Below are 19,277 nucleotides of genomic sequence, written 5' to 3'. Positions count from 1 at the left end.
GGAGAAAAATTCCCTCATGTTTCTCTCAGAAGAAAGGGGAAAGTAACCATTCTGAAAAATACCAGAGCATCCTATTCTTCTTACCAAGTTCTGCCCTCAAGAGAAACTATTTTACCAAAGTAAAATGGGTGTTTCATTAGAGCCTAACTTATTTCAAAGAAGGAAAATACCCAACTCTAGTCAAGTCTAGTCTTCTGTGTGAGAGAAGAGAAATACCAATCACAGCTCCCTCTAGTATCCTGTGCCACCAGAGGTGGGAGTGGGAGATATTGAAAAGTACTGGTGAAGTTCACGGACCAGAGGCATATTTTTTTCAAAAGATCAAGACCTAATTATAGGACGATACAATGTTTCCCCTTCTCCTATACCTTATACCAAACTGTTAAAAGCTTATTTGCCAGAGTTCCTTTCACCTGGTACATCATGTCTGGATTTTAACAAAAATTACAAGCATACTAAAAGGCAAAAAATACAGTTTGAAGAGATTGAACAAGCATCAGAACCAGAGTCAGATGTGGTAGGAATGTTGGAATTACCATATTGAGAATTTAAAATGACTGTGATTAATAGGCTAAGGAGTTTAATGGAAAAAGTGGACTGGGATGCCTGGGTGACTCAGCAGTTGAGCGTCTGCCTTTGGCTCAGGGCATGATCCTGAGGTCCAGGGTCAAGTCCTGTGTCAAGCTCCCTGCGAGGAACCTGCTTCTCCCTCTGCCTGTGTCTGCCTTTCTCTCTGTGTCTTTCATGAATAAATAAATAAAATCCTAAAAAGAAAAGTGGAAAACATACAGCAACAGATAGATAATGTAAGCAGAGAGATGGATATTCTAAGAACCAAACAAAAATAAATACTGAAGATTAAAAACACTAACTAATGATGAATGCCTTTGATGGCCTCCTTGTAGATTGGATATGGCTGAGAAAAGAATTTCTGAGCATGAGGATATGCAATAGAAACTTCCAAAACTAAAAAGCAAAGAAAAAAAAAAAAAAAGACTGAAGAAAACAGAATATCCAAGAATGGCAGGATAACTGCAAAAAGCATAACATGCGTGTAATGGGAATACCAGAAGAAGAAAGGAACGTATTTGAAGTAATAATGATGGAAAATTTCTTCAAATTAATGTCTGGCACCAAACTACAGAACTAGGACACCCAGATAACACCAAGCGGGATAAATGCCCAAAAAACCACACTTAAGCATATCATATTCAAGGTAAAAAAGTCTTGAAATAAATCAGAAGAAAAAACACCTTACCAATAAAGGAGCAAAGATAGGAATTACATCCAACTTCTCCTTAAAAGCCATGTAAATAAGGGAGAAGAGTATAATGTTTAAAGTTTTGAGAGAAAAACTACCAACTCAGAATTCTGTACCCTGAAAAAAATTTGAAGTGAAGGAGAAATACAGACTTTCTCAGACAAATACAAATTGAGGGAATTTGTAGCTAGTAGATCTGCCTTGCAAGAAGTGTTAAAAGATGTTCTTCAGAGAGAAAGGACATGATATAAATCAGAAATGTGGCTCTACATAAATATAGGAAGAGCACTAGAAGGAATAAACAGTTTTATATTTCTTATTAATAACTGGTCTAACAATAGTTTATTAAAAATAATAGCAATATATTCAATGATGTATGCATGCTTGCGTACAGGTTAAATGGATAAAGAAATGATACACAAGGGATGGAATGGGGGAAGAATTAGGAATATTTTGTTATTATGAGGTACTTGCACTACCTGTGAAGCAATAGAGTCATTTGAAAGTAGACATGGATTCATTTAAAAAGTAAAGAAAAAGTGTAAATGAAGAAAAGAGAAAATGGAATCATAAATCTTAAAACTACAAAATTCAGGAAAAGTGTGAAAGATAAAAGAACAAGGGCGATAAATAGAAAACAGTAACAAATATGGTAGATATTAATCCAAATATATCAATAATCACCTTAAATGTTAATGATCTAAATACACCAATTAAAAGATGGTGCTTATCAGAGTGGATCCACAAACAGGACCCAAATATATGTTGTCTACAAGAAATTGACTTTAAAATAAAGAAAGGCACTTGGATGGCTCAGTTGGTTGACCCATGGTCTCATGGGTTATGGGATCAAGCCCCAAAGCAGCCTCCACCCTCAGCAGGGAGTCCGCTTAAAGATTCTCTCTCTCTATCCCTCCCTCCACTCGTATGTTCTCTCTCAAATAAATAAATAAAATCCTAAAAATAAATAAAGACACAAATAAATGGATAGGAAAAAAATACCATGATAACACTAATCAAAAGAAAGGAGTGATTATATTACTTTCAGACAGAGTAGACCAGAACAGGCAAAGTTATCAGGGGTAAAGAGGGGTATTTATTTATTATTTATTTATTTATTTATTTATTTATTTATTTATTTATTTATTTTAAGAGGGGTATTTAATAAAGATAAAGGGATCATACTCTAAGATGACATAGTAATCTTTAATGTTTTGTCTAACAACAGAGCATCGAACTATAAGAATGCAAGAACCGATAGAACTGCATGGAGAAACAGGTGAATCCTCTGTTGTAGCTGGAGACTTTAATAGTCTATCAGAAATGCACAGGGGCAGCCCAGGTGGCTCAGCCGTTTAGTGCTGCCTTTGACCCAGGGCGTGATCCTGGGGACCCCGGATTGAGTCCTGCGTCGGGCTCCCTACATGGAGCCTACTCCCTCTGCCTGTGTCTCTGCCTCTCTCTCTGTGTGTGTCTCTCATGAATAAATAAATAAATCTTAAAAAAAAAAAAAAAGAAGTGGACAGATACAACAGGCAGAAAATTTTTTTTTAATTTTTTTTTTTAATTTTTATTTACCTATGATAGAGAGAGAGAGAGAGAGGCAGAGACACAGGCAGAGGGAGAAGCAGGCTCCATGCACCGGGAGCCCGACGTGGGATTCGATCCCGGGTCTCCAGGATCGCGCCCTGGGCCAAAGGCAGGCGCCAAACCGCTGCACCACCCAGGGATCCCTACAGGCAGAAAATTATTAAGGATGTAGTTGAACTCAGCATCACCATCAATCAACTGAATATAATTGACATCTCTAGACTACTTTATCTAACAATAGCAGGTTATACATTCTTTTCAAGCTCACATGACTACAAGTGACAGAATCCCTGACTAAGAAAGTCTGCAACTAAGGCCATTTATTGCTCACCTAACAAAAGCCCAGAGGCAAGTATACTCAGGGTTGTTTTAGCAACTAGATGTCATCAAGGACAGGGTTTTATTTATTTTCCTTCTCTGTATTCCTGGTATATCGTCTTATCATCCTGTGGTTATCACCTCAGGATTGCCAAAGATTGCAGTAGCTCCAAGCGTCACATCCAGGCAAGAAGAGAAATTTTAGTTGTAGTCACCTCTGTTGGAAATAGTAAGAAAAGGAATTGAGCAGTAGGAGGAGGTATTGTTTATTTTAGTTTTGTTTTTGTTTTAGGAGATAAAGCAAACAAAACAATATGCTATTGGTCTAGATCTTTACACATACTTTTTCCCTTCTGCCTGGCATCTGTGATCTCTGGAACACTTCCTACATCTTGTATCTCTGTGCCTAGTTATAGTACCTGGTACATAGTAAGTAGTAAATATTTTTGAAAGGAAAACAGGCAGAGCAGTAGAGGCAGTGCTACATAACAGGCAGCTAATCTCTCCAAAACATGTTGTCTAAAATCAGGGGAGTTAAGTAATGAAGCAAATCACAATATAGAATGGTAAATGCTAGGATACTGTTAGTTACAAGATACTATGGAAACACATGGGAAGAGTTAGAGAAGATGGCTCAGAAAGAATAATTGTTTAAACTGAGATCTAAAGGATGGTAGAAATAACTAAACCCAGAGGGAAAGTTTCTTTGTTTGTACTTTAATTTCCACCGAATAAAACAAATACAAAAAACAAATCTCTCCTTTTTGAGGGAGGAAGACCTTGAAGAGATTCTAGTGAGGAAAAAAAAAAAAAGTGGATGGCAAATAGTAATTGATCATATAGTGTCCATTATTACTAATTTAAAATGTCTTAAAACTGTATATTTTCTGTTTCTATTTTTAGTGAAAAAACAGCAAAAATCCAAGACTTCAGTTCTCCTATTCCCTATCAAAACTTAATTTGTTTCCGTTTTCACCCTCTCCTACTCTGCAAGTTTTCAGGCATCTAACTATACAAGATAGAAACTCCTCTAATACATATTTTATATGTAGTAGCATGTCAAAACAGAAATTTTGACAAAGCACAATGGAAAGATTGCCAGATTAAATACAGGATGCCAGGTTAAATTTGAATGTTAGATAAACAACAAATAATTTTTAAATGTAAATATAAAATTGCATGGACCGTACTTATACTAAATCATTTGTGTTTTTAAAATATATATATTTATTTGTGAGAGAGAGGGAGAAAGTGTGTGCATGCATGCATGAGTGGGGGGAAGGGCAGAGGGACAAGCAGATTTCTTGCCCAGTCGGGACCCTGATGCAGGACCCTGAGATCATGACCTGAATTAAAGTTAGACACTTAACCAACTGAGCCACCTAGGTGCCCCTAAATAATTTTTGTGTATCTGTAATTCAGATTTACCTGGGTGACATATTTTTATTTGCTAAATCTGGAAATACTAACAATAGATACCAGATTTCAAAGAGGAGTGCTAAACTAGGATTTACAAAGTAATTGACTCTTAATCTTTTAACTCACTCTCAGAGTATGAAATGGTCAGGGAGAAGAGGACTTTGAGAGCACTCCTACCATTTCTCCACTCCAAGAACTTACCCTGTACTTTGGAGGCCCATAGAATGGGGGCTGATTCAGTCCTTGAAAAAAGGCTAAGGCATTGATTGATTGGCTAGCTGCACAAATAGCAGAAGCAAAGAAGAGGCTGCTGCTGCATTGGGATAAGCCTTCGACCTGAGTTTACCTGGACAAAGTAAGTTCCACTGTTTCCTGTAGACTAGATATGAGCCACATAGACACATCTACTTGAGAAAAATGGCATAGGATTGTCTTGGATTCTGTCCAAGAGAACTGCATAAATATGCAAACACATCTCAGCAGAGAGAAGCTAGAGGTATCACGAATGTCAGCAACCAGAGGTATCATGAAATGTGTGTGTGTGTGTGTGTGTGTATTAATTAATTTATTTTATTATTATTTTATTTTATTTTAGAGAGACAGAGATAGAGCACAGCTTTGCTTAGCACAGAGTCTAACTCAGGGCTCAATCTCACAACTCTGAGATCATGACCTGAACTGAAATTAAGGATTGGATGGTTAACCGACTGAGCCACCCAGGAGCCCCAGAACAGAAATATATTTGACAAGATCAAGAGATCTGCAGATAAGAGATCTCCAGTGATGGCGATCTCCAAGGAACTGATGAAAGTACCTCATGAAAGAATCAGCTTTAGAAATCTGCCATGTCCAAGAAGTGCTGATGTTAGAAAACACAACAGTAATAGTCAATAAGAACTTATCATTTCCCCTCTCTTTTCTCTGGAGCTCTAATCCCTAAAGTTAGCAAGCTAGAAAAATAAGAACAGAAATAGTAGGCCAGGCAAAAAAAAGCTGTTCATATCCTCCTTCTCTGACTGTAAGTTGTAATAGTCTTAGCTAGAAGAGAGGAGAAGCCTCAACTTTAAAACAAAAGCAAAGTTATACTTATACCTGGTTTTGGACATTTTGCTAGCCAGATAAACATCTTACTGAGAAGTTACCAGAGGCAGGGCAAGAACTAGTCCTGCTGAATAAATGTAAAGATGAAATTTCATTTTGGAAAATAGCTTGGCAATTTCTTATAAAAGTTAAACATAACACCTAACCCATCAATTCCACCCCTGGGTGTTTATCTAAGAAAAGTGAAAACTTACATTCACCCCAAAGCCTGTTTGTGAATTTTTATAGCAGTTTTATTTTTTTTTAAGGTTTTATTTATTAATTCATGAGAGACACAGAGAGAGAGGCAGAGACATAGGCAGAGAGAGAAGCAAGCTCCTCATGAGGACCCTGATGCAGGACTCGATCTAGGACCTCAGGATCACGGCCTGAGCTAAAGGCAGACGCTCAACCACTGAGCCACCCAGGTGCCCCAATGCAGTAATTGCCCAAAGCTGGAAATAACTCAAATGTCTATCACCTGGTGAATGGATAAAAAACTGTGGTACAGCCATACAATGGAATAATACTAGTCAGTAAACAAAAAGGAATGAATTAGAAATAAATATAATATATGGATGAATCTCATAGGAGTTTTGCTAAGTGAAAAAGCCAGATTCAAAAGGTTACATACTGTATACTTCTATTTATAGGGCATTCTGGTAAAGGTAATGTCTAACCTCACACCAAGCACCTGCTTTTGGTAACTCGCTAGTGCTATAAGATGAGGTCAAGTTAGGGAAACAGAAGGTATATGACCAAAGGCCCAATTTCCAAAGTGCTCCCATTACTTAACTTACCGTGATTTAATGGATGCAAGAGATTTTCTGAAGGTAGATTGAACATCTAATTGGAGTAGCATAGGAATATCTGGGTACCCACCCAGCTGGGCCCAGAGCAAATGTATTGATGTCTTCTCTGTTATTGGGTAGCTTGAAGTCGACAGATCAGTATTCCAGATAGCTCCCATTTGATCTTGTCTAGAGAATCAGAGACACTAATTGAAACTGCCAAACTCTCCTGAACTCCATATCCAATCAAAATGTATGGTTTTTATTTTCTCCTTTTCTCTTCACCACCATCTTGTCCTATAATGCCCTCTCTGGCACTGAAGAACATTAGCTGTGCCCACTTTCACTGTGAGATGGATTAAAATAGAGAATTTGCTGAAATAGCTTTTTCTTCCCTGAAAACTGCATTTCCATGACTTTACCTAGTAATCTATTTTAAAGCTATCTCCTTAATTTTGTGGAGTATATAAACCATATCCAGACTGGTTTTTTCCCAGCAATGTTCTTTCCCCCTTCCTTCCCAAAGCTTCTACCTTCTTTTTTAAGAAAAGGAAAAAAGTAATGTTTTTAAGCTCCTTAATTCTGTCAAAATAATTTGTTTCATAGTAAGGAAAAATCAGCTTCAATTTTTTTTTACAAGACCAGCTTTGTTTTTAATTTATTTTTTTTTAAATTGAACTAATAAGTGAGCAAAAGTAAAACAATTCAAATTCAAATAGAACATCACATATTAACAATTATTCCACAAATCTATAAAATAAATCCTCATGTGATTAATGAACTTAATCTTTCATCTGGAAAAAACTATTGACACTAGATATGATTCACTTAGATATAAGTTTGAAAGTATGGGGAAAGAATTCTAATACTTTATTCAAAAAGTTTTGCCTCATTCAACCATTTATTTAAAGTCTTTAGCATTCATAATTAATGACATGAAAAAAATAACACCTAGCTGAATCTTTGGAGTAAGCCCATGCATGTGAAATGAGGCACGCAAGACACATAATAAAGAAGGGATATCATCAACCTGTCTCCCTCCAGGACCATACTTGTCATGTCACCTGTAGGAACAAGAGAGCCCCTGTCTTGGGATTGTTACAAAGGAGAGCCACTAAAGGGAAAACTGGACTTACATCATTCCTGGAAAAGAGCAGATAAGGAGCAGACCAGCATCATTTTTTTTAAAAGGGACTCAAAATTAGATGTTAAGTATTTAAGTAAGAATATATGTAAATAAGCCTCTTGTTAAAATAGCTAAGAAAATTAATACTGCCTTAGACTCTCCACTGTAACATATCATAATTGTGGGGAAGGGGAAGCTCTTGGGCAGGTTAAAAAAAAAAAAGAGCATTAGGTCCCGCATAGTATCCAAAGAAGGTTCAATGTCAGTCTTTTTCTAGCACATACCGAAATTTCTTGAATGTGTCAGACTTCCTGTCTTCTTCTATTAGCAGCTCTAGGAATGGCTGTTGAACAAATTCGGTAGAGGCAGGTATCTGCTTTTTGTCGATGATCAAAGGGATTGGTTGTCTAAGATTCAATTTATACATCATTTGAAGCTAAAAAGAAGTAATCAGAAAAGGAAACCATGGGGATAAAAGGATCAGAGTCTCTAGGAAGATCCGAGTTAGCCCTAACTAAACTGAGTTTTCCTTTCCTATGGACTTGCAAATCCATTTCCTCCATCCTCGTTCTCCTCTCCTCCAATCACACCTCCACCTCCAACACACCATTTCAGCTATGTTATATAAAAATCTTGGTCCCGGGGCGCCATGGTGGCGCGGTTGGTTAAGTATCTGACTCTTGGTTTTGGCTCAGGTCATGATCTCAGGGCCCTGGGATTGAGTCTTGCCTGGGGCCCTGCACTCAGCATGGAGTCTAAGACTCCCTGTCCCTCTGCCCTTCTCCCACGTGCTCATTTGCTGTCTCTCCCAAATAAATCTTAAAAAATACAAAAAACAAAAAAACTCCTTGATCTTACATAAGCTGTAGTCCTAGTCCTCTCATTTCCTAGCTGTGTGACTTTGGGTTAGTTGCTAATTTTATCTGCCCTTTTCTCCTCATTTCTAAAACAAGGATAATAACACAAGGTGGTTGTGAGTGCTTTATAAGATTGTATGGAAGTACCTCATGAATTGTGAAGCACTATGCAAGTCTAATGATACAGGTAAAATTTACTGAATATATGCTTAATATAACATGCTTTTTATGTATTAATTCATTTGGCATTTACAACAATCTCACAAGGTGAGTACTGTTGTTATCCTTGTCTTACATATGGACATCTGAAGCTCAGAAAATTTAGATCTTGCCCAAGGTCTCAGGGAATATATGTTGAAACTGATTTGAACCCACACAATCTGGTAGGAGAACCAACCTCTTGACCAATGTAAGGTATTTATTAATTTCTACCCTCTTCTCCCTTTTGCTTTTTCCTCTCCCTTCTCCCTCTCTCCCTTGATAACCACTTCATCATCTAGACTGTGGATCCCCTGACCCCACACCCTTATTCATCCTCTGAAATGTCCTCAATATTGTGATTCCTATTAGATAGTTCATGACACTGCCAACTCAGCTCATTTTATTCCACCTACATTGGCCATATTTTCCAAACCAAAACCTCAAAAATATCCTCTTTTGTTTTTTTCTGTTAAAGAGCTTTAATATTTAAAATATAACTGTTCTGGAAAATTCAGAATATGTCTGATTTGGATCAGGCTATGATGAGAAATCTCTTTATATCTTCTAAAACATCAAGTAATTTTATAAATTAATTTAGTGAAAGAAAAGGATATATAGATATAAAATATAAAATATTCCTAGCATGCCAAGAATGTTCCAGAACTCCATGCTGGAGCATGTAATGGGAAGATATAATCTCAGAGCAAAGAACTGTAATCTCAGTTTACAACTTTTTGGAAGGTCACTATCACTCCCCAAAGCATACAAATGGTTATCTCAGATGAGCTCTAGGACATAATGAGTGGATGTCAGAGTTTAATAGGATCTTCTGTGCCTGGTGCTATGTAAGCAAGTTAAATAAACTCTTATCTCTATTGTTATAAACTCATGCTATTAAATTTTGCTTTCAGATAGTTTTTTTTTTAAAGATTTTATCTCTAGTAATCTCGACATCCAATGTGGGACTCAAACCCATAACCCCGAAATCAAGAGTTGTATCTTCCACTGACTGAGCCACCTGGGCACACCACTTTCTGATAGTTTAGAGGAGAGAAATAACCATGAATGAATGAATGAATGAATAAATAAATAAATAAATAAATAAATAAATAAATAAGACTTTAAGAGGTTTAAGAGGTTTCATGTCTAGAGGCTGGTAGATGTGGGTTGACTAGGAAAGAGTTGAGCATTTCTGGAAGTCTTCTCTCTTCTAATCTTTTCCCAGCTAGAGAGTCCAGCCAGGATCCCTGTTGTCAATTTAAGAGTTTTCACAGAGGTCATGGTGTACTGGCTTGGATGGTGACTCCTCAAAAGATAGAGTGTGACCTTATTTGGAAAAAGGGTCTTTACAGGTGTAATTAAGGATCTCAAGATGAGGACGCCTGAGTGGCTCAGTGATTGAGCATCTGCCTCCAGCTCAGGGCGTGATTCCGGGATCTGGGATGGAGTACCTCATCGGGTTCCTTGCAGGGAGCCTGCTTCTCCCTCTGCCTATGTCTCTGCCTCTTTCGCTGTGTGTGTCTCTCTTGAATACATAAATAAAATATTTTTTAAAAAGTTTTTTTAAAAAAGGATCTCAAGATGAGAGCATCCTGGATTAGCCAGGTGGATCTTACATCCAATGACACATGGCTTTATAAGAGACAGAAGAGAAGACCTAAGACATGCTGGGAAGAAGGCCAGGGGATGGACAGAGGCAAAGATTAGAGTTATGCAGCTATCAGCCAAGGAATGCCAAGGCCTGTCAGCAGCTACCAGAGTCCAGGAGAGAGGCATAGAAAAATTTCTCCTTCAGAGATTCCAAAAGGAACCAACCCTGCCAATCCCTTAATTTCATTAACTGGCTTCCAGACTGCAAGAGAATGTAGTTGTGTTGTCTTAAGCCATCGGGTTTGTCGTAATTTATTACAGCAACCCTAGGAGACTAATATACATATTATCTCTAGGTAAATGTTATTTTCCAAGTTTACCACTTTCATTTTTCACACAATACGCTGGTCAGAGGGAAAACAAGTTACCTGGCTAAATAAGGACATCGTGTTCCTCAGGCACTGATTCCGTTTCTGCTCTAAAGATTTCTGCTTGTCAGTCCAGACCTGCATCACCTTTTTCTGGTAGTCATCAATTCTGCTCAGCATTATGTAGAGGTTCTGGGTCTCATAACCTTTCCCAGTGTTTTGGACAGCTTGTAATCGTCTGATTATGTTGTTTCTTGAAAAAAAAACAAACAAACAAGAATGAGGTTAATATAACAACTGACCCTAATTCAGCAAACCTGGGCCTAGTTACTTTTAGTTCTCATCCTTAGTAAGTAGAGAGGGATGTGATAGGGGTGGGAGGCTTGCTTGATGAGACCTTAATTTGGTTCCTTATGTGACAATTTTCAAAAATCTGTGACAATCAAGTTTTCATTAACTTTAGAGTTTTTTAGTGTTATATCATTATTTTACTATATTAAAATTTTAGTATTACTATGTATAAGACATATAAAAGATACTTAATACAATTGTGAAAAAGACATTGTCCTTGCCTTCAAAGCACTTACAAGCCAGAATAGGAGACTAATCAATTGCCTGTGCCAAAGAGAATGAAATAAATGCTAAATAGAAATATAAACATGCTGTTGGAGCAAAAAGGAGAGCATAATTCATACTAACAAGAGGAATAAAACAGCCTCATAGGAAGATGTTGCATAGGATCTTGAGAAACAGTCATAAAAATATACTTTCTCTAACGGATATCACTATGTTTGAGCCTTCTGAACAGATAGTGTTTTGCCATCTCTGTTCTACAGAAAAGAAAAGGGAATCTGAGCAAAGTTAAGTAATTTTCTGAAGTTACATAATTAATAAGTATCAGATTTGGGAAGCAAACCCAAATCTTCTCTCTCTCCATAATATCAATATTTCTCAAAATGTGGACCCTAATCACCTGGATTGAATCATCTGGGGAGGGATGATGGAGTGATGGTGGTGCTTATTAAAAATGCAGATTCCAGGGTATTTTCCTAGACCTTTTTTTTTTCCGTATCATTATTTTTAATGTCCAACGTTTATAATATGAGGGCCAGGGCTTTCTCCTCAACTCAAGTTTATAAATTTTCTATTGGCTTGTGAGGCCAATAGGGATACTTCTTGTCTAATTTGGTTTCTGGGAAGACTTCATTCAGGTCCTCAATGGTCATCTGATCAAACGAAATTATGTTCTTCATCTTCTCCAGCTCTTTTTCATATTCTTCAATCCTGGCCTTTGAGAGGAACAAAAACTCAGCACAGCTTTTCACATCTTCTTTTTCCTCAGCATCCACCTGGACAGTGTATTTATCCTCTGACACAGGAAACTTCGGGGCATTAAACTTCTTCTCAAAGTCATCTACCAAGCCAGCCTTTGCCACATTGGCCCTGTAGTAAGCCCAATCGATAGCAGGTGGTTTCTCAGGAAGAGTAGCCAACCCAGAGGTAAGCATCTCATTCCAGGATTTCAGGGAGTTGGCAATGGCCTTCTGGTTTCAGAGTATGATCTCCCCAAAAGCTACCCTGTCAATGGTTTTTAGAGCAAGTTTTCGCCCAGCCATCTTGAGATCCTTCACCAACCCCGGCGGCCCACAGTCCACAGCCTCCTAGACCTTTTGAATCAAAATCTTATAGGCTTCAGGATAAGTATGTATGTATGTATGTATTTATTTAAAAAGATTTATTTATTTATTCATGAGAGACACAGACTGAGAGAGAGGCAGAGACATAGGCAGAGAGAGAAATAGGCTCCTTGTAGGGAGACCGATGTGGGACTCGATCCCAGATCCTGGGATCATGACCTGAGCTGAAGGCAGGTACCCAACCACTGAGCCACCCAGGCATCGCAGGGTAAGTATTTTAAACAAAATACTTATCAAACTACTTACTCAGGTAAATCTTACTGTCACTAAACTTCGGGAAAAGAGGAAGAGTAATTCCACGGTTGAGGGAATACTATAAACTGGAAAATAAGTTATATTTTGGGAGGTGAGTAGTCTGAGACTTTTAGACCATAGATATGTGAAAGGAAATAGTGAGGGATGAGATTGGAATGGCTGGCTTCTGAAAGACCATAAAAAACATATTAAGGAGTTTGGATTTTGGGGAGGGGGGTCGGCAATGGTAATTCATTGCAGATATTTTTCTGAATATATGTATTTTATGTACACACACATATAAATACATAGAATAGCTCTTAGGTCTATTGTATAATTAGTAACTTAGAACCTACCATATATATGGATTATTTAATACTTAAATGTATTAAATCTGAGTTAATTTAATTAATTTTCCAATAGCCTTGTTTTTTTTCACATCCTGTAGGTGATTTATTTTGCTCTTATAACCATCTTTGTTACATGTGTTTTAGATCATTTCTCTGCATGAATTACATGTTTATCACATCCATTCCCACAAATAACATTGTTTTCAATGAAGCAAGTAGATAACATTCATTTAATCATGTATATATGATAGTTTTATATATATATACATATATATATATTATTTATTTATTTATTTATTTACTCATGAGCAGCACAGAGAGAGAGGCAGAGACATAGGCAGAGGGAGAAGCAGGCTCCCTGCAGGGAGCCCAATGTGGGACTCGATCCCAGGACCCCAGGATCACGACCTGAACTGAAGGCAGATGCTCAACTGCTGAGCCACCCAGGTGCCCTTGATGGTTATATATATAAGAGATAGAATGATACAACATTGTATAAATTTAAGGTATACAGTGTGTTGATTTGATACATTTATATATTGCAATATGATTGCCTCCATAGCCTTAGGTAACACGTCTATCATGTCACATAATTTCTTTTCTGTGATGAGAATAATTAAGATCTAATTTCTGAGCACGTTTGAAATTTATAATACCGTGTTGTTGACTGTAATCACTATGCTGTGCATTATATCTCCAACAAGCCTTGGTTTTCATATCAAATCTTTCCTACTATTTTTCTGTCTATTCACATAGTCTTTTAGACTTTCTCCATAATTCTTTCTTATTGAAATTCTATTTAAATTTCAAATTGATGGGAAGCCACGGTGGTGCAGTGGTTTAGTGCCGCCTGCAGCCCGGGGTGTGATCCTGGAGACCCGAGATCAAGTCCCACATCGGGTTTCCTGCATGGAGCTTGCTTCTCCCTCTGCCTATGTCTCCGCTTCTCTGTGTGTGTGTATATCTCTCATGAATAAATATATAAAATCTTAGGGATCCCTGGGTGGCGCAGCAGGTCTCCAGGATCAGGCCCTGGGCTGAAGGCGGCGCTAAACTGCTAAGCCACCCCGGCTGCCCATATTTTAGCATTTAAATATGGAATCTTCACTTACAGAGATTTTACAAAACTTTTTTATTCAAAAATAGCTTATATTTTTTATTTTTAGTTTTCCTCCCATGTAATGTTAGAGTCTCCTTGATTCAGCCATCCTTGTTATGGAATCTTTAATCTGTCAATATTTCATTCCTTGTCACACTGTTGGTGGTTTGATTATTATAACATTAAGCATAAAGAAGAACTTTCTGCAAAAAATGAATTGATTCTTGATGGGATTAAAGTTATAATTGTGTAAGTTAAATATTGTTTCAAAATATTGATTTTTATGTTTCAAATTTTAAATGAACTTATAGAAACAGGTCAGTTTATGTTACTTAGGTCTTCAAATATCCACTAAATCTAAATAAACCAATTGCCATATAAAAATTGAGAAAGTTGTCAGTGAACACCCCCCTTGTCGAATGCACCAGGCCCACATAATATCATAGGTGAAATCTGCCAAGCCTTAAAAAAACAGCTAATTTTACTATTAAGGTGTTCCAGAGCCTAAAAAAAGGTTAAGCTTCATATTTTTTAGTGATATAAGCTGAAAATGACACAAAAAATGTGACAGCACCAAGAGAAGTAAACCACCAGCTAAACTTACTAATGAATAGCAATGCAAAAGAAAAAAATCCTAAATATTAACAAACAAATTTCATAACACATTCAAAGGATGCACCAAGGACAAATAAGACTTATTCCAGGAGTTCAATAATGGTTTAATATGATTGACTGTACTAATAGGTCTAAAGAGAAAATCATATTTATTTTATTTTTTTTTAAATGTTTTTTTTTTAATTTTTTTTTTTTAATTTATGATAGTCACAGAGAGAGAGAGAGAGAGAGGCAGAGACACAGGCAGAGGGAGAAGCAGGCTCCATGCACCAGGAGCCCGATGTGGGATTCGATCCCGGGTCTCCAGGATCACGCCCTGGGCCAATGGCAGGCACTAAACCGCTGCGCCACCCAGGGATCCCATATTTATTTTAATACATATGAAAATAAAGTCCTGAAATCACACTTTAACAAAATATGATGTAACAAATTGAACATAATTTGGCATCCATTCTTGATTTAAAAAAAAATAGTGAGACAGAACATTATGGATGATACCACATTAATATAATAAAATAGTATTTCACCCCAAAATCAGCATTTTTCTTAATGACAAATACTAGAAAGATGTCTACTATCACCACTATACTTTTAACCTATATATGTGTTTTAATAATTAGCAATGAAAGAACTTACATTTTGGCAATCCTGAGTTACATAGGAATGGAGAAAATAATAACAAAAGAAATTGACCGAAGTTAAGGATGTTTTGCAACTATCTCAGAAAGGTAACTGTAAATAGAAGTGATCCTTTTAAACACTCTTGAAGAACTTTTCCTAGAAAAAAATAACATGAGGCCAAGGAGAGGCACTCTTAGCTGTGATTCAAAAGCAAGTCAAGTGAAGCCAAATCACTATTTTTAAACATGATTCTGGAATTGCTAACCAATTCAAGTAGTTAAGAGACAGAAATTAGATGTGATAAAGTTAGATACCTGGAAAACTCAAGAATATTAACTGAAATTTTTTTTACATGCTCAAATACAATAAGATGGCTGCATACAAAATGGATATAGAGGGCAGCCCGGGTGGCTCAGCGGTTTAGCGCTGCCTTCGGCCCGGGGCGTGATCCTGGAGACCCGGGATCGAGTCCCACGTCGGGCTCCCTGCATGGAGCCTGCTTCTCCCTCTGCCTGTGTCTCTGCCTCTCTCTGTGTGTCTCTCATGAATAAATAAATAAAATCTTTAAAAAAAAAAAAACAAAAAAAAAAAAACAAAAAACAAAATGGATATAGAGAAATCTAGCCTTCATTTATACAAATAACAAGTTAGAAGATATCATAGAAGAGAGTCCACTTACAATAGTAACAACAACAAAACAAAAACTACCAGGATATACACACTTATGAAAGAATATTTAAGAGTTTCATGAAAACTTTAAAATGCTTCTGAAGAACAGCCACCTTACTCTCCTCCCCGCACCACACACATCCACAGCCCGAACAAAAGGAAAGGTATATTTTATTCTTGGATAGGGAGACTGTATTAGGGAATATATGGTAGGATTAGCTGTTTTTAACAAATAACACCCAAATCTCAGTGGCTAAAAATAAAACTTTACTTGTTGCTCATATTACAAATCTATTATGGTTCATCAGGGAGTGAGCTTCACTATATACTTTCAAGGACACAGGCTAACTGAACAGCCATTACCTTGAGCACTGTAGGTGATGACAGAGGAAAAGGGGACTGTAGAGGGTCTCAAACTAGCAATGACAAGCTCAGCACAGAAATGACATATGTCAATCCTGTTTACATTTCATTGACAAGTTCTGACAAACAGAACTAATGACATCACAAAGATTCAGCAGCATCATAATAAAACCACAAGAATAATACAGAATAGAAGTGACTCATCTATATGCAATCAACAAAAAATAATGGAAAGTCTATATATGGACCTAAATGATACAAGAATTTATGAATCTGTAGGGGAAAAGTTAGATTATTTTGTAAGTAGTGATGAGGCAACTGGGTAGCCATGATAAAAGTCTCTCAACAGAAAGTTGTGAATCAGGACTTAAATGTAAAACAAAAAAATTAATAACCAACCATAAAAGTACCAAAAGAAACCTAGAAAGAATTTTTTGTACTTCTTACTGTGGAGAAGGCCTCTCTAAATAAGGTACAAAATATTGTTAAAAATAACAAACCTGGGGGCACCGGGGTGGCTTAGTCAGTTAAGCGTCTACCTTTGGCTCAGGTCATGATCTCAGCGTCCTGGAATCAAACCCTGCATCCAGCTCCCTGCTCAGCACAAAGTCTGCTTCTTCCTCTCCTTCTGCCCTTCCCTCCCCCACTCCACCCCCCAACTTGTGCTCATTTTCTCTCTCTCATAAATAAATAAAATCTTTAAAAAAATAAAAATATTAACCCTGGGGTTCCTACCTTGCTCATCAGTAGAACATGTGACTCTAAATCTCAGGATTGTGAGTTCAAGCCCCACATTGGGCATGGAGCCCAATTAAAAAAATATAAACCCCCCAAACAAATAATCTCATTAAAAAGTGGGCAGAATACAGAAATAGACATTTTTCCAAAGAAATCATCCGAATAGCTAATAGACACATGAAAAGATGCCCAGTGTCACTCATCATCAGGGAAATACAAATCAAAACTATAATGAGAGACCACCTCACACCTGTCAGAATGGCTAGAATTAACAACTCAAGAAACAACAGATGTTGGTGAGAATGCAGAGAAAAGGGAACCCTCTTGCACTGTTGGTGGGAATGCAAACTGCTGCAGCCTCTCTGGGAAACAGTATGAAGATTCCTCAAAAGGTTAAAAATAGAACTACCCTACAATCCAGGAATTGCACTACTAGGCATTTACCCAAAATGTACAAAAATACAAATTCAAAGGGATACATGCACTCTGATATTTATAGTAGGATTATCAACAATGGCCAAATTATGCAAAGAGCCCAAATGTCCATCAACTGATGAATGGATAAAGAAGATGTGGTATATGTGTGTGTGTGTGTGTGTGTGTTTGCATATACATATATACATATACACACACACAATGGAATATTACTCAGCCATTGAAAAGAACGAAATCTTGCCATTTGCCATGACCTGAAGGAGCTAGAGTGTATTATGCTAAGCAAAATAAGTTAATCAGAGAAAGACAAATACCATATGACTTTACCTGTATGTGGAATTTAAGAAACAAAACCGATGAACACAGGAGGAAAAAGAGAGAGAGAGAGGCAAACCATGAAACAGACTCTTAACTACAGAGAACAAACATAGGGTTGCTGGAGGAGAGGTGGGTGGGCGGGGATGCACTAAATGGGTTATGGGTATTAAGGAGGGCACTTGTGATGAGTACTGGGTGTTTTTGTAAGTGATAAATCATTAGATTTTACTCCTGAAACTAATACTATACTGTATGTTAACTAGAATTTAAATGAAAACTTGAAACAAAAATAATGATATTTGAATAATGATCTTGATGTGGGGAAATAGTCCTTTATAATGCTGACCATATGTAAATTGTCACAACCTCATTGAAGAACAGTTTGACAGAAATCTATTGCAATTACAAAACATTTACCCTTTGATCCAGAAATTCTTTAGGAATATATATACATATATACATGTGTATATATAAGATTTTTTTAAAAGATTTTATTTATTTATTCATGAGAGACACAGAGAGAGAGAGAGAGAGAAGGAGGCAGAGACACAGGCAGAGGGAGAAGCAGGCTCCATGCAGGGAGCCTGATGTGGGACTCGATCCCAGGTCTCCAGGATCAGGCCCTGGGCTGAAGGCGGCACTAAACCGCTGAGCCACCGGGCTGCCCCTAAGATTTTTAATTAAAGTATATTTTTATATGCAAAATGTTGCAGATAACATAAATTCCATCAGAGGTTAGATAAATTCTGATAAACCCAGACTTTGCAATAGTATGAAGCTATAAAATGACTAGCTTTATATATTGATACCTAAGTTATCTAATCCCTAATTTCTAAGTTATAGGAAAAGATCAAAGGGCGTAACTTTAAAATATGTAAAATGGGGATAAAAGAGCATATGTGCTTTTCTACATATACAGAAAATATTTCTAGATGGACATACATTAGTAGCCCTGGGGGAGGAGTCTAAATGTGCTGGAATAGAGCTATTAGGGAGACTTCTCACACTACCATGTGTATTTTTAAAATATTTTACCAGATGAATGTACTTATTTTTTATTTTAAATATGACAAAGGAAAAAAGACATAGGGAGTTGGAGAATGACCACAAACATGTTATTTAAAATCCTCAAGTGGCTCAAAATGTTTACATGTAAAAACAGATTTAAAAGTCTAGGAATAGGGATCCCTGGGTGGCGCAGCAGTTTGGCGCCTGCCTTTGGCCCAGGGCGCGATCCTGGAGACCCGGGATCGAATCCCACATCGGGCTCCCGGTGTATGGAGCCTGCTTCTCCCTCTGCCTGTGTCTCTGCCTCTCTCTCTCTCTCTCTCTCTGTGTGACTATCATAAATAAATAAAAATTAAAAAAAAAAAAGTCTAGGAATATTAAGCCTAACTCAAGAAGCAAGAAAAATCACAAACAACCTAACCTTACACCCAAAGGAGCTAGAAAAAGAACAACAAGTAAAACCCAGAACCAGTAAAAAGAAGGAAACAATAAAGATTAGAGCAGAAATAAATGAGAAACTAAAAAAACA

The 19,277-nt window shown here is 37.1% G+C and overlaps 2 protein-coding genes and 1 pseudogene across 8 annotated transcripts in view; 1 reads left to right on the top strand and 2 right to left on the bottom strand.

Moving 5' to 3' along the window:
• The window catches only part of LARP4 (La ribonucleoprotein 4), a 222,137-nt gene that overhangs the window by 52,801 nt on the left and 150,059 nt on the right, over positions 1-19,277 (top strand). Inside the window, exon 2 of one of the 2 annotated variants that reach the window (XM_077870092.1) lies at positions 11,944-12,101. The exons of the other annotated variant lie outside the window; for it this stretch is intronic. The gene's annotated coding sequence lies outside the window, so the exon portion shown is untranslated. The remainder of the gene's footprint in view (positions 1-11,943; positions 12,102-19,277) is intronic. 2 annotated transcript variants of the gene reach the window in all.
• The window catches only part of FAM186A (family with sequence similarity 186 member A), a 93,922-nt gene that overhangs the window by 1,233 nt on the left and 73,412 nt on the right, over positions 1-19,277 (bottom strand). For 2 of the 6 annotated variants that reach the window (XM_077870084.1, XM_077870086.1), the window contains 3 exons: positions 10,662-10,854; positions 7,870-8,021; positions 6,469-6,648 (listed from right to left, as the gene is read on the bottom strand). In XM_077870084.1, the coding sequence (XP_077726210.1) occupies positions 6,469-6,648; positions 7,870-8,021; positions 10,662-10,854 (525 nt within the window). Of the gene's footprint in view, positions 1-3,182; positions 3,387-6,468; positions 6,649-7,869; positions 8,022-10,661; positions 10,855-19,277 lie in introns of those variants that run through there. The other 4 variants (XR_013363780.1, XR_013363781.1, XM_077870088.1 and 1 more) reach the window with 4 other exon arrangements.
• LOC144296838 (ATP synthase peripheral stalk subunit d, mitochondrial pseudogene) lies at positions 10,872-14,721 on the bottom strand (annotated as a pseudogene).

Source organism: Canis aureus, chromosome 25 (assembly GCF_053574225.1).
Source record: "Canis aureus isolate CA01 chromosome 25, VMU_Caureus_v.1.0, whole genome shotgun sequence".
Lineage (NCBI taxonomy): Eukaryota > Metazoa > Chordata > Mammalia > Carnivora > Canidae > Canis > Canis aureus.
This window is presented reverse-complemented; position numbering and strand designations above follow the sequence as displayed.